The sequence below is a fragment of the Diabrotica undecimpunctata genome, chromosome 6 (genome assembly GCF_040954645.1).
Source record: "Diabrotica undecimpunctata isolate CICGRU chromosome 6, icDiaUnde3, whole genome shotgun sequence".
Classification (NCBI taxonomy): Eukaryota; Metazoa; Arthropoda; class Insecta; order Coleoptera; family Chrysomelidae; genus Diabrotica; species Diabrotica undecimpunctata.
The window spans coordinates 42,434,001-42,447,711 of record NC_092808.1 but is presented as its reverse complement, the minus strand read 5'-3'; the positions used below and the strand labels follow the sequence as shown (position 1 = coordinate 42,447,711).

Here is a 13,711-nt window from a genome sequence, read left to right as displayed (position 1 = left end):
TGTAATGTTGCCCTTTTAAGGGTTTTTATAAAATAAAATATACCCACATACAAAGACTGACCTCTTTTGTTATACGTGGTATACAGCCAGCTACAGGAATTATTTTCCTTGTGGATTTTATATCTATAATTATTATATGATTGTCTATATTGTTGATTATCATTTTTATTATATTGAAAGTTATTATTGTTTTTTCTGTTGTTATTATTACTTGTCATATTGCCTCTTTGTATTCTTTGAATAAAACTAATAAAACTATCTATTGTTTGAATATTTTGTACAGTTACTGTTTGCACAACATCAGCATCAAAATGTCTAGATACATTTAAGACTGTTTCATCCTCTCTGGTGGTTCTAAATATTTTGCAACTGTTATCAGTTTTAATGCATAATCTACCATATTTGATTTTAAATTGTGATTATACTTTCCAAAATATAGAATTTCTCTAAACTTTGCTTGCTCTAATTCACCCCAATAATAATTTAAAAATTCATTTTCAAATGTTTGAAAATTATCTAAATCATTTTCAATACTAGCAAACCAAGTTGCTGCATTGTCATTTAATGTCATTCTAATATAATCTTTAATATCATTAATATTATTCACAAATCTTAATTTATGTTTTAAACTATTTATGTATACTCTAGGATGCAAATTTTTTATATTACCAGAGAATTTAATCCCAGTCTCATTTGTTAAATTTAAGTAAGGTCTTTGACTTCTTTTGAATTCTCTTCCATTTTTTTCGTATTCTCTTCCATTTTCTGTTCTATTTTTTTATGTCTTCTTTGACTTCTTTTGAATTCTCTTCCATTTTTTTCGTATTCTCTTCCATTTTTTTCGTATTCTCTTCCATTGTCTTGTTCATCTGCATCATTAATGACATCAAAGCTGCCATATTGACATTTTCCTCTCTTTCTGGATTCATTTCTGCAGTATCTTGTAGAACTTGAACTAAACTCTCCTCTTGTATAGGTTGTGTTTCTACTTCCACATCTTCTTCATTCTTTTTGCTTCTTGTACCTTACTTTCCTTGAGACATTTTGAGACTTTACTTGTTCAAATATAATTAAAAATAAAATCTATAATTTTTTCTTTCTAATGAAAATTAATTTAATTATATGAGAGCACTTATCTTCCCAAACTAATTCTTTTAACTAGAGAGCCCCACGTTGGGCGCCAATTGTTATGATGTGTTGTTTGTTTGAATGATGAGCAATGAGTATTTTTAATAATATAATATATAGGGTTTTTATCGCGGTTCTCAAAGAATTAGTTTGTAAGTACTTTTTTAAATTATCTTATTTATAACTATTATGAAACAAACATATATATCTAACCTAGCCAATGTAAATTTAAAATAAACTATCTTTAAATTGATATTCTTATAAAACTAATTAAATTCTATAGACAATGTAAAATTTAAACAAACTATCTTCAAAATTGAAATTGTTATGACACTAACTAAATTATATTAACAAAATTTTGTACCTTTCTTTCACTGAATGCCTAAATGAACTGTTTTCCACTATATAGATTCTAATTACCACTGAATGTCTTCGTACTTCGGTTATCCTTGTTTTTGTGAAATTACTTTTTCCAATTATCAGCTTCTACCAATTTAATATATATTTTTCTTCACCAGCATTTATAAACCACCAAGCAAACCAGCAAACAGCATTTATATTTATTCTTCTTTTCAGTATACCAATATCCAATTATTATAAGTTGATTTATACTAATCTCCAATCATAATATAATTTTAATTCCTTCCAATATCCATCCAATATTCTTCTAATATACTTTTATAATCTTCAATAATTATTTGTGTATAATTATAAATGTGCATTAAAATATATGCATAATTTTTAATCTTCATTTAACTCACTATATTAAACAATTGGACTATTTGTAACTGATTGACTGACTCCAACTAACTTTCATATTTCTTACTAAACTTTCTGACTGACTGACTTACTAAAACTGTCATCTTGAATCCAAATCACGGGTATTTATATCTTTTCAATCTACCAGAACCATCTGGTAAGAAATCATGTTCGATTTAGGACATGATTCTGGAGAATTCGTTAATGTTCTATTGATAATTTTGTTGACATTTAGGCTTTTCAGATCAGAATATACACTTAAATCATTAAATATATATAAATTAAACATTTTAAACTAACATTATTATTATAACCCCACTTTATATTCGTAATTTATTAATTCCTGTCTGTCAATTTAAAGAGTATTTTTGGTTGCCTAGTCACATGGCTCACTTAAATATATCTACAAAATCATAATTACTAAAATACAACTTTTTACAATTATTGTAGAACACCGGGGGATTTTATCTTCTCCTCCTGACGTGTTGCTCACTGCCTGTTGGGGCAGTACCTTCGATCTGGTTCTAATTATATCTATTAATTAATTAAAATGTGTTACCTTACATTTGGCGATCACACTTCCCGTATTACACTTTAAAAAACATCTTACTACTTGAGAAACTTTATTTTGTGTTAATTGAACATTGCGTGTTGAAAAATGAGCGAATTAATTTTTATTAATCAAATGTGACAGTGACACAATGACTGATGTTTTTTTTCTAATAAAATTGAGAAGAGAATACGTGATAATCTCGCAATTATGTGCAAAGAGTATATGCAACATCTATCGTGCATTCTCGGGTACAACTCGACTTAAAACTAAAAGTAGTATTTTTTAAAAAAGGGTGTTCGTCATTTGGATCATAATTTTAGGTTGCGCTACGCAACATAGTCCCCCTCTTGATGTAAACGCATCAAAAAAAAATATTTATGTACAATTTGAAGAAAGGTATAACTAATCTAAAAAAAAACTATTAAAATTCTTGAAGGTGAGTCATAGGAAGAGGACACAGTTTAGCAATAGAGCGAACGTATAACCCTTCAGGAGTTCTGACCTTAACAACTCTTACCTTGTTGTCCTTTCCCGGATATGTCTCAACTACCCGTGCTATAGGCCATTTGAGAGGAGGCGAGTTTTCGTCCTTAAGCAAGACGAGATCATCAGGCTTTATGCCTACCTGAGGAGTGAACCATTTAGGTCTATTTTGAAGCCTATTAAGATAATCGCGGGTCCAAACCTTCCACATATGCTGCTGAATTCTTGTGCATTTATTCCACAAAGACAATTTATTTTCTTGAATATCAGAGAGATCTAATTCAGGATAAGACATTAAGTTAGATCCAATAAGGAAATGTCCGGGAGTAAGAAAGGAAAAATCGGACGGGTCGTCTGAGAGCGCACAGATAGGGCGTGAATTGAGCACTGCTTCAATCTGCGAAAGTACAGTGGATAGTTCTTCGAAAGTAAAATTGGAGTTACCCATTATTCTTACGAGATGATATTTGAAGCTCTTTATGGCAGCTTCCCAAATACCACCGTGGTGTGGTGAGCGTGGACGGATAAACTTCCATTGAATTTGACATGAAGTAGCGAAAGAGCGAATAGATTCAGAGGTATCACCTTTGAGAAGCAACTCATAAAGTTCTTTCAATTGATTTTTCGCACCTAGAAAGTTGGTGCCATTATCGCTGAAAATGATACTCGGATTACCCCTTCGGGCGATAAATCTTTTCAGAGTCAATAAGAACGCTTCAGTAGAAAGACTGGAAATTAATTCCACATGCACGGCGCGAGTAGCTAAACATACAAACACTGCCATATAGGCCTTAGTAAGGGGAGCTCTCTTGAGTTTAGAGGTCTTGATTGGAAATGGACCACCAAAATCAACTCCAACGTTTATAAATGGACGTGCAATTTGAACTCTTTCCCTCGGGAGATTAGCCATGATTTGGGAAGCGACTTGTGCGTTAAAACGGTAACAAGTGAGACAATTTTGTATTATACGTTTGATTTGTCGAAGACCATCAAGAGGCCAGAATTTCAATCTAACATTGGACAGTGTATTTTGAGGGCCAGAATGTAGAAGTCTTCGATGTTCTCGGGTAAGTAATAAATTGACAATATGTGATTTTGAGGGCAACAGTAGAGGGAATTTCTGATCATAAGAAACATCTGAAAAGAGAAGACGACCGCCTACTCGTATCATTTGAGACGAATCTAGAAAGGGATTCAATTTACGAATAGACTTATCGTTAAGCAGACGATTATCCATTAAAAATTGGATTTCCGAACTGAAGAAATGAGACTGGGTCAATTTGATAATCATTAACTCAGAACTAGAGAGTTCATTTGGAGTGAGAGGACCTGTACGTCTATGAGACTTAGCTCTTACATTGTGAATAAAACGAATGCAGTATGCAAAAGCTCTCTGAAATCGAGTGAAACATGAAAATTTGCAGAGGGCATCATACACTTGTGAATCTGGTTTTCTGATCAGATGAGTAACCCTTTTGAGTTCAGGCAGTTCATCAACATTAATACTCGAAGGACCATTATATACAAAGAGGTTGAAATCAAAGTGTGGATCTGACAAAAATTGAGGACCATTAAACCAAAGATCACAATCAAGCAACTGCAAGGGTGTAGCACCACGAGATAATATATCCGCAGGGTTGTCTTTCGATCGTACATGTCTCCATGTATGGTTGGAGGTGAGTTCTTGAATTTGAGTTACTCTATTGGCTACAAAGGTAGACCAACGAGAAGGGTGTGAATTAATCCATGCGAGGACGACTTCGGAATCTGTCCATAAATTGACAGAATTTATCTGAGATTGGGATGGAATCAAGACAGAAAGAATCTTCGTAACAAGATTAGAGAGTAATAATACTCCTAGAAGTTCTAATCGAGGAAGAGTCACAACTTTTACAGGACTAACACGACTCTTTGAGGAGATTAGATTGCAAGAGATAAAGCCATTTTCATGTGATGTTCTTAAATAAACGCAAGCACCATACGCGCTAAGACTTGCATCCGAAAACCCATGTATTTGAGTACTTGTTACATTGCTAGAATTTTGCAGCAACCTAGGAATCTTGAGATTGGAGAGGTGAGGAAGTGTTTGTAAAAATAGATTCCATTGTGTAAGCAAATTTGGACTGAGGTGATCATCCCAATTCGACCTTTCTAACCAAATCTTTCTCATAATTAATTAAGCAGATACCACTACAGGGTTAATCAATCCGATAGGGTCATAAATGGAAGCAATTAAAGAAAGAACTTCTCTTTTTGTATAGGTATCCTTAACGGTAACCTTTGGCACAAGAACTGAAAAATGATCGGAGTGAGAATTCCAACATAGGCCGAGAATTTTGTTCGTGTTATTTTCAGGATTGATTACATAACTAGCTTCATTAGAGATATGAGAAATACCTGCGAGAAATTCAGGTGAGTTTGCACACCATTTATGAAGCGAGAAACAAGCGAGGTTCAAACATTCGGTTAATTGACGATGAATTTCGAAGAGTGTTTCAAAATCGTTACAGCCATACAGCACATCATCGATATAACAGCAATTTAAAAGAGCATCACTAGCCAAGGGAAATTTGTCGGAATGTTTTTGAGCTAATTCCTTAAGACATCTAGTGCTGAGAAAACCGGAGTTATTTAATCCATAAGTGACAGTTTCAAGTTGAAGACATTTCAAATCCTCTTGAGGTGAATCACGCCATAAGATGTTCAACAGAAATACCTGTTCGGGATTTACTCGAATTTGTCTGTACATATGACGTAGATCTGCTACAATACAGTATTTAAATAATCTAAAATTTATCAAAATATCGAATAATTCGCGTTGTACCGTATAACCAGGAAGCATTATGTCATTAAGACTTAGATTTGAGGTAGTTTTCATACTGCCATCAAAGACAACACGCAACTTATTTGTTACGCTATCCTTTAAAACGCAATGGTAAAGTATTTTAAATCAGAGTGAATATTTCGAGTGGAGAGAGGCACATATCTGCAATGTCCAAGTGCAATATATTCATGAATAAATTGTTTATACTGTGCGTATAATTGATCTGACTTGATCAGTTTCTGTTCGAGGTTTAGGAATCGCTTCTTTGCGAGGAAAAACGATTCGCCCAATTTTTTATATTCGTTGGGAGATTTGAAAGGGAGATCTACTTGGAATCTACCAGATGATAATATTTTAAGTGACGATTTAAAAATATCTTCGGCTTGTTGCTCCGAAGGAGTTAGGATTTTTGGAGTACAAGTAGAAGACGAGATTACTTCATACAACAAGGATACTTCATTTCGAGGTTGAGTATTTTCTTGAATGTTAAGTATAGAATATGAGTCAATTGACCCAGATGATTGAGGTACATTTCCACCTACAAGATAACCGAGATGAGTATTTGTTAAAGTAGGAAGATTAGGGCCTAATTTTATTAACCCGTAAGTAAGTAAGTCGAAATAAACATCTGCTCCAAGCAGCATTTGAACTTCGGCAGGAGTACAAAATTCTGGTTCAGCTAGGTGAATGTTTGGTGGAATTTTGAGAGCATTAAAATCCAATGTAATTTGAGGGTGCTTACAAGTGATGGTTGGGAGAATCGCACAAGAGAGTGTAAAATGTTTTGTGGGATTAACATTTGAGAAAATATTTAAATCCACCATTTTATTCGACGTCGAACAGATTTCGGATATTCCAGAAATTTGAAGACTTTTTGTGTAAGGAATACATTTCAAGCGACTTGCTAATTCCTCAGTGATAAACGAAAGCTGACTAGCTGAGTCTGTAAGGCAGCGAACCTTAACGGGATTATTATGAGAATCATAAATTGTAACACATGCTGTTTGGAGTAAAACCTCCTTTTTGCCTGAGAGTGTAGAGAGAGATGATGCTCGGTAGACATCATTAGACTGAGATTGATTTGCTATTCGTGGGATTGCAGGTGAACTTGAAGTTTCGCTTTGAGTATTGGGATCACGAGATACATTAGAGTGAGTACGAGAATTTGGAGTATCATGCATATTGTGAGACTGGCGAGTATTTTGAGAATTATGATTTTCTTGTGAGTCTTGAGAGTGACGAGTGTTTTGGAAATGAGTGTTTCTAGTGGGTAGACTACGAGAATCTTGATTTGTTCTGAAACGAGAACTATTTGAGTTATGAGTAGAAGCGTTAGAGAAGTGGAGCAATGTGTGATGTCTCCTGTTACATTTAGCGCAATTTGACGCAGAGGTACATGAGCTTGCTGAATGACCACTAGCCAAGCAGTTGAGACACGCTTTCTTTGCCTTGACCGTTTGAAAACGCTCATCTTCAGACATATTTAAGAATTCTCGGCAAGTGTATATTTTATGGGAGTTATTTTGACATAAGAAACATTTAAAATACTGATTATTACTACTATACTGCAAATTATTGCTAACTGTGTTAAGAGAAATAAAACGAGAAGGTTGTTTTTGTTTCGGAGAATGAGAGTACTCAGGAACAAGATTTTCGAGAATTTTGCATTTTGTTTCAATAAATTTAAGGAACTCCATTAAACTTGGGAGTTTGTTTATATTACGCTCGGTTTTAAATGATTTTTTAGTATTATAGTCTAATTTTTGAGTAAAGAGATTGATGAGAATTAAATCAGTGAGTTGATTCGAGATGTTGAGGTTTTCTAAGGCAGGGAGATGGCTTTTAATTTGAGTTAAGAAATCCCTTAGAGCATGTGCATTGGGTTTTGTAATGAGTGGAGCATTTAATAAACTGTTCAAATGACTGTTTACTATTAAATATTTATTTTCAAATCTATTGCATAAATTTTGTATTGCAATTTCAAAATTGGAATCAATTATTTCTAGATTGTCAATTAACTTTAACGGTTCATTCCTTAACACTGATTTGAGATAAATAAGTTTTTGAGCATTAGATAACTGTTTATCATTTGTTATTAATTTGGTGAAAACATCAAAAAAGCTGGGCCATTCTGAGATTTCGCCCGAGAAAAAAGGTATTTTTAATTCTGGCAACTTTACATCGCTCCTTAAATACAAAAGCACCACAAGTCAAAATAAGCAAATTGTACAGGAGAGGCATTTACAAAAATAATTTGGATTACTTTATAATTTTTGTATAAACTATGTGTATTAGGTAGATTTTTTTGGTATCAAAAGATGCGTAATTAAATAGCCTATATTATCAATAAAGCAATCTTAACCCTAGCTCGAATGGACTGTCGAAAAAATGCAAATAAGTTAGTTTTGTATATAGACTTTGTCGTCGAGAACATTAAAATTTTAAAAATTAAACCACCATAATTAGGAAAATTTGAGTTTTATTTTTGGGTTGTCAACATTATAAAATATCAATTTATTAAACAAAAGGCACATATTAACTTACTACATACTAAACTTGCTAAGGGAAAACAAATAATTGTTAATTTTATCATGAGATCATCAATTAAGTCTTTAATATTACCTATAGTAATAGATAAGAGAAATAAATTTACGTTAAAAACAAAACTTAACCTTTTAAGCAAAAACCTTTAACACACTGAGAAACAGAGGTAACTTTATCTTAAAATAGTATTATTAGCAGTTATAGTCTTATAAAATAAGGCACTAAGGAGAAAGACACCTTCAAAATAATCATTTCCATGATCTACACTAATCACAACCGTATGAAGCACATAAATGTGGTTCTTACAAAAATATTTTTATAAAACGTTTTCTTAAAACTACATTGAGCGTAATGCTCGTAAAGGATAAAAAAAACTTAACGAAAACATTAAAAATCAGTTAACAACAGTAACTTGTGCACTAATTTAGAGATTATCATAAAAAGATTCATAAAATCTTGGTACTACGTTTTTTTGGATTAGCTTTAGAATGCCTTGCTTCTTTGCTTCAGGAACTGTAAGCTTTTCAGTGTAAAGTTGGTTTAGAGTAAAATTATTATCAGGCACTGCCGTTGACTTCGTGCGGCGTGTTCTCAACGTAGATACCGACCTGAACTCTTCTTCTTCGTAGGAACTTTTAAAGAAAAATATGCCATTGCTTACTTTATCCGCCTTCAGAATCTTTATATCGGTCCATTTGAATTTATTGCCATCATCATCTATATTGTAGTTTCCTGTACACAGAGGTTTGAGGTCAAAAAAATTCTCATGTGTCAGTTCTTCAACAGTATAAGGCTTTCCAGTTTTCTTTGCTGTTTTAATCAGAGTGATATACTGGTCTGGAACGTAAATTGGAGATGATTTCAATGCTCTCGTAATGTTACGTTGGATGACAGAATGAACAGAGTCTCCTTCGTTTTGGGTGTGCCCTTTTATTAGGAACTTATGAGTAATACTCTTGATGTTTGGCAATTCTTGAGTTGCGTATTGGTACATTGCCAGCATGAATTTGTTCTTTTGTTGGCCACAGCAATTATCGCTATAGAAAGTGACATCACAAGGTTCCGTGACATTGTCATTCAATTTTCTAAGATACATTAGAACACAGGAGCCAATTTCATTAATACCTCGGGCTCCTTGTCCCTCGTGCCATACAAAACAAGTTGTGTCCTTTGTACCGAGCTCGGTTACTGTGAAATTAAGTAGATTTAATTTAGACGTATAATAGAAGCTCGACACATCACCCCGTGGACAAGGCATCACCGCTTGGAGGTCGTACATAGCCACTACGAAGGTATTACTCACAAGCTCTTTATCTCTATCTTTTTCAGCTCTAGCGAGAGTCTTTTGCTTCAGGTGCTCGTCGTAAGTTTCTTGTATTAACGATTTATCTTCAGCGTTTTGGTAAGCCATGCAATCTTCGCATTGATCCTTCTTGGGCTGCCAGAAAGATAAGTTAAAATCATGTATAAATATGTTGTAGTATACTTGATATGAAACGTGTGGTCTACCTTCAGATTCACATTTGTCTACGTAATGTCGATGTAGTGCCGCGACTGTTAACCCGCCCTCAATATACTCCCGAGTCGATCGCGACCTACAGTAATGACTTTCTATGCGGGGTATTGAATTGATGTGTGCTTTGACATCATCGGTAAGCTCTGAGTCTAGTGTCTTATGGTTGTTATGTTTTCCCCTGTTATCTTTAAGGTGCACACCAGTTTCGGACTGTTTTTTGACAACGGTTCTGATCATAGTGTCTGAGATTGCAAGGGTATTCATGAAGAATACTTTACATACACGAGTTTTTTTATTACTCCGAGTCAGATAAAATGAGTGATTGTAATTTTTGCGACTGCTACCTTCACGAACGTATCTATATTTTGGTTCTACCTTGGTCATGTGATCGTGAATAAACTGTCGTTGGATTTCCAGATCACCGCACTCCCAGAACCTTTCAAAGATGTGTTTTCTTTCTTCAAATGTAAACTCTGTAGAACATTTTAATTTACATTTATCGAAACATACAGGACCCATTTTTTTGGCATCATAAACTTTCTTAGACTTGGACATAGAAGTATAAGACATACCTTTGTTTTTCAATAGCTTGCTCTGGTTTCGTTTCCATAAAAGCGGTTCTGCTTTTCTTTTACGACACCTACTGCGCGATTCATCATCAACACTAGGAGACTGCTCACCGATGCTAGATGGGTGCTCGTCAACGCTAGGTGGCTGATCGTCAACTCCGGGTGATGGTGAATTAATATTAAGTAACTTCTGGTTATCCACGGCTGATTGCGGAAAGTCTTGAATGCCAGGTAACTGTACTTGTGGTTGTTGTCCTTCATCGGAATCTGACTGGGTTTTGCGGTTTTCAGAAAATGGATCTTCATACGTAGGATCTTTGACACTATCATCGGATGAGAAATCTTTTAGGTTATTTGTAGAACTGGAGCTACTTGAAGAACTAGAACTGGAACTGCTCGAAGAGCTAGAAGATTCACCAGAGGAAGAATCACTGTCTGAGTCTGTTTCTTTAATGACTAAAGATGGTTTATTGAATATTCTGTGATTTGGAGGCGTTGCTTGAATATCTTCGTTATTTTCAACGGAGTTCAGAATATCTAAAGATAACTGACTGTCCGGTAGAGAGCTAATGCCATTAGCATCATATTCATGATAAATAATATTGTCAGTCTGAATGTCAATTGAATCCAGTTCACTAGGTCGTATTGTTGAAGAAGATTGCTGTTCATCTCGAGGGTCATTTATTGGTGGTATCATGTCCAAAATACTCTTCTTGCCATTCTGAAAATAAAAATTAATTATAAGTACCTACCTGCATCAAACAATTTACTTTCTCGTAAATAGGCGTTATAATGTATCTATATGGGTAAGTAAAATTTAATTGGTTTTAAGATTTCTAAATTATTTTGTTTAACCCATAAGATTACTCCAAAAACTACAAAAACTTTCCGATAAAACAACAGTAAAACTAAAAATTGCTTTTTAATATATAAAATAAAATCTATTTAGAGATCACTTTCAAATACAAAGATACCATATTTCGAAATATGTAACTTTAGAATAAAGAAATAAGAAAATAATTCTAATTATTTTTTGCAAAACTAACATAATTTAAAATATGGTAGTATTGCATACAAAAATAAGATAGAATATCAAATTTATAAACGAAAAACTAACCTATTTTAAAATATTGTAGTATTGCACATAAAAATGATAAGATACTTACGTGTATATGATCTGCAATACGAATGTATTTTTGGATGTGGCACTTTTGAATATATAATTTCACCTGTCTTTTAGCAGTTTTTTGGAATGTGTTAGTTTTTCATAAAAAATGCGTGCACTCGTGCCGAATGTCTGATGGCAACTGAGGATGTGGTAGTTTTGCACGGAACTCAGTTACAGAAACGGTACAAAACAAAACTAACGTATGTGGGTTTACGGGTGCTTTTGATCATAAAACGACGGCTGGTTGAGCGAAATATTAAAGTTTCATCGGTTAAGATGCATTTTATGCAAAAAAATCAGTTTTGATATTTTTTGGAATGTGTGACTTTTGTATTTAAGGAGCGACATTTTGAATTGTGCTAACAGATGGTATTACATTTGTTACAATAGGTTGAGTTTGAACTGGTTTTGCAGATAATTGCGTGATTTTCTCGTACAAATATGAATCTAAATTATAATACTGTTCTTCAACTATGTCTCTATCTGAACAATATTTATCAAAATCTTCTAATTCAAGTTCCTTTTGTAGGTTGAGATACTCGCGATAAGTTTCATTTAATACATTTTTGCGTGCAATATATTGACCGCAATCTAAAACTACATTTTGGTTTTTTGAGACAAATGTTTGAATTCTAGTAATACAAGCTTTAGTATGCCCTCTTAATTTTATAATTTTTGCAACATCAGTCATTTTGAACGTGAGAAAAAATAATACAAATTTTAAATACAACAAGAGATACTTAGTATCATGAACTAAATAATATTACCATAAAAATCTACTTATAATCACTGCGAATCTAAAATCTAAAAATAAAATGACATGCGACGATGCAAAAAACAATTCGTAAAAGTTACAATAAATGATCAAACCGCACATTAAGTCCAACTGCGACCTCACATAAACTCCTTATCCCTTGCAAGTGTCGATGTCGATATACCGGCCTCCCGGCGCTAATAGAACAACCTTGGATCCTGGAACCGCCAAAACTCCAATGTGTGTATATGAGAGAATAAAAACTATGTCTTTTCTTTGCGAAGAAATAAGGAAGCGAGTGATGTTTTTTACGAATAGTGTGAGAAAATCTTGAGTACTGCGTGAAAACGCCTTTGCAGAAACGAGAGATGATCGCCCTCGTGCTATAATTAATGAAAATTCAGCTTCCAGCTTTACATAAACGGGAACAGTTGCTGTATCCGGCTCGAAGGACCATGTAGAACACCGGGGGATTTTATCTTCTCCTCCTGACGTGTTGCTCACTGCCTGTTGGGGCAGTACCTTCGATCTGGTTCTAATTATATCTATTAATTAATTAAAATGTGTTACCTTACATTTGGCGATCACACTTCCCGTATTACACTTTAAAAAACATCTTACTACTTGAGAAACTTTATTTTGTGTTAATTGAACATTGTGTGTTGAAAAATGAGCGAATTAATTTTTATTAATCAAATGTGACAGTGACACAATGACTGATGTTTTTTTTCTAATAAAATTGAGAAGAGAATACGTGATAATCTCGCAATTATGTGCAGAGAGTATATGCAACATCTATCGTGCATTCTCGGGTACAACTCGACTTAAAACTAAAAGTAGTATTTTTTAAAAAAGGGTGTTCGTGATTTGGATCATAATTTTAGGTTGCGCTACGCAACAATTATTATATGCTAATTTCTTAAAAATGCCCTCACATAGATATATTTTTATAAAATTTTCTAGTATATAACTTATTAAAATAACCAACTACTTTTAATATCTAATATATAACTTCTAAATTATTTTTAATCACTATTTTTCTTTCTCCTATATCATATCAATATATATATATATATATATATATATATATATATATATATATATATATATATTCTTTGTAGTACCAATTGACTTCTGGACGAAAAGTATTCCCATTTGGCATCCGTGAATATTCACGGGCCACAATATACAGCGAATTCTGTTGCGGTACCAATTGGCATCAATCGCTGTTGCGGTTTCTTTGGCATCGATTGGCTTTGGACCTTTAGCATCCATTGGTTTATGACTCAAGTCGACAATAATACCTAAAGGTTTCGGTGGAATTCTACCTGAGTCAATTCATCTGTTCAGTCATTGTAATATTTTGTTGTCGAAACGGATGTTTAAAAATTTAACTTGTTAGAGTATATTACT

General features: G+C 33.6%; 2 protein-coding genes across 2 annotated transcripts; both read right to left on the bottom strand.

Annotated features, from left to right (window-relative positions):
* Positions 1–2,861: 2,861 nt before the first annotated feature.
* LOC140444314 (uncharacterized) lies at positions 2,862–5,093 on the bottom strand. The gene has a single exon (XM_072536064.1). The coding sequence runs from the start codon at positions 5,091–5,093 to the stop codon at positions 2,862–2,864; it is 2,232 nt and encodes a 743-aa protein (XP_072392165.1).
* Positions 5,094–5,845: 752 nt separating this feature from the next.
* Positions 5,846–7,228, bottom strand: LOC140444313 (uncharacterized). Its single transcript, XM_072536063.1, has one exon. It carries the CDS (start codon positions 7,226–7,228, stop codon positions 5,846–5,848), a length of 1,383 nt encoding a protein of 460 aa, XP_072392164.1.
* Between the last annotated feature and the right edge of the window lie 6,483 nt (positions 7,229–13,711).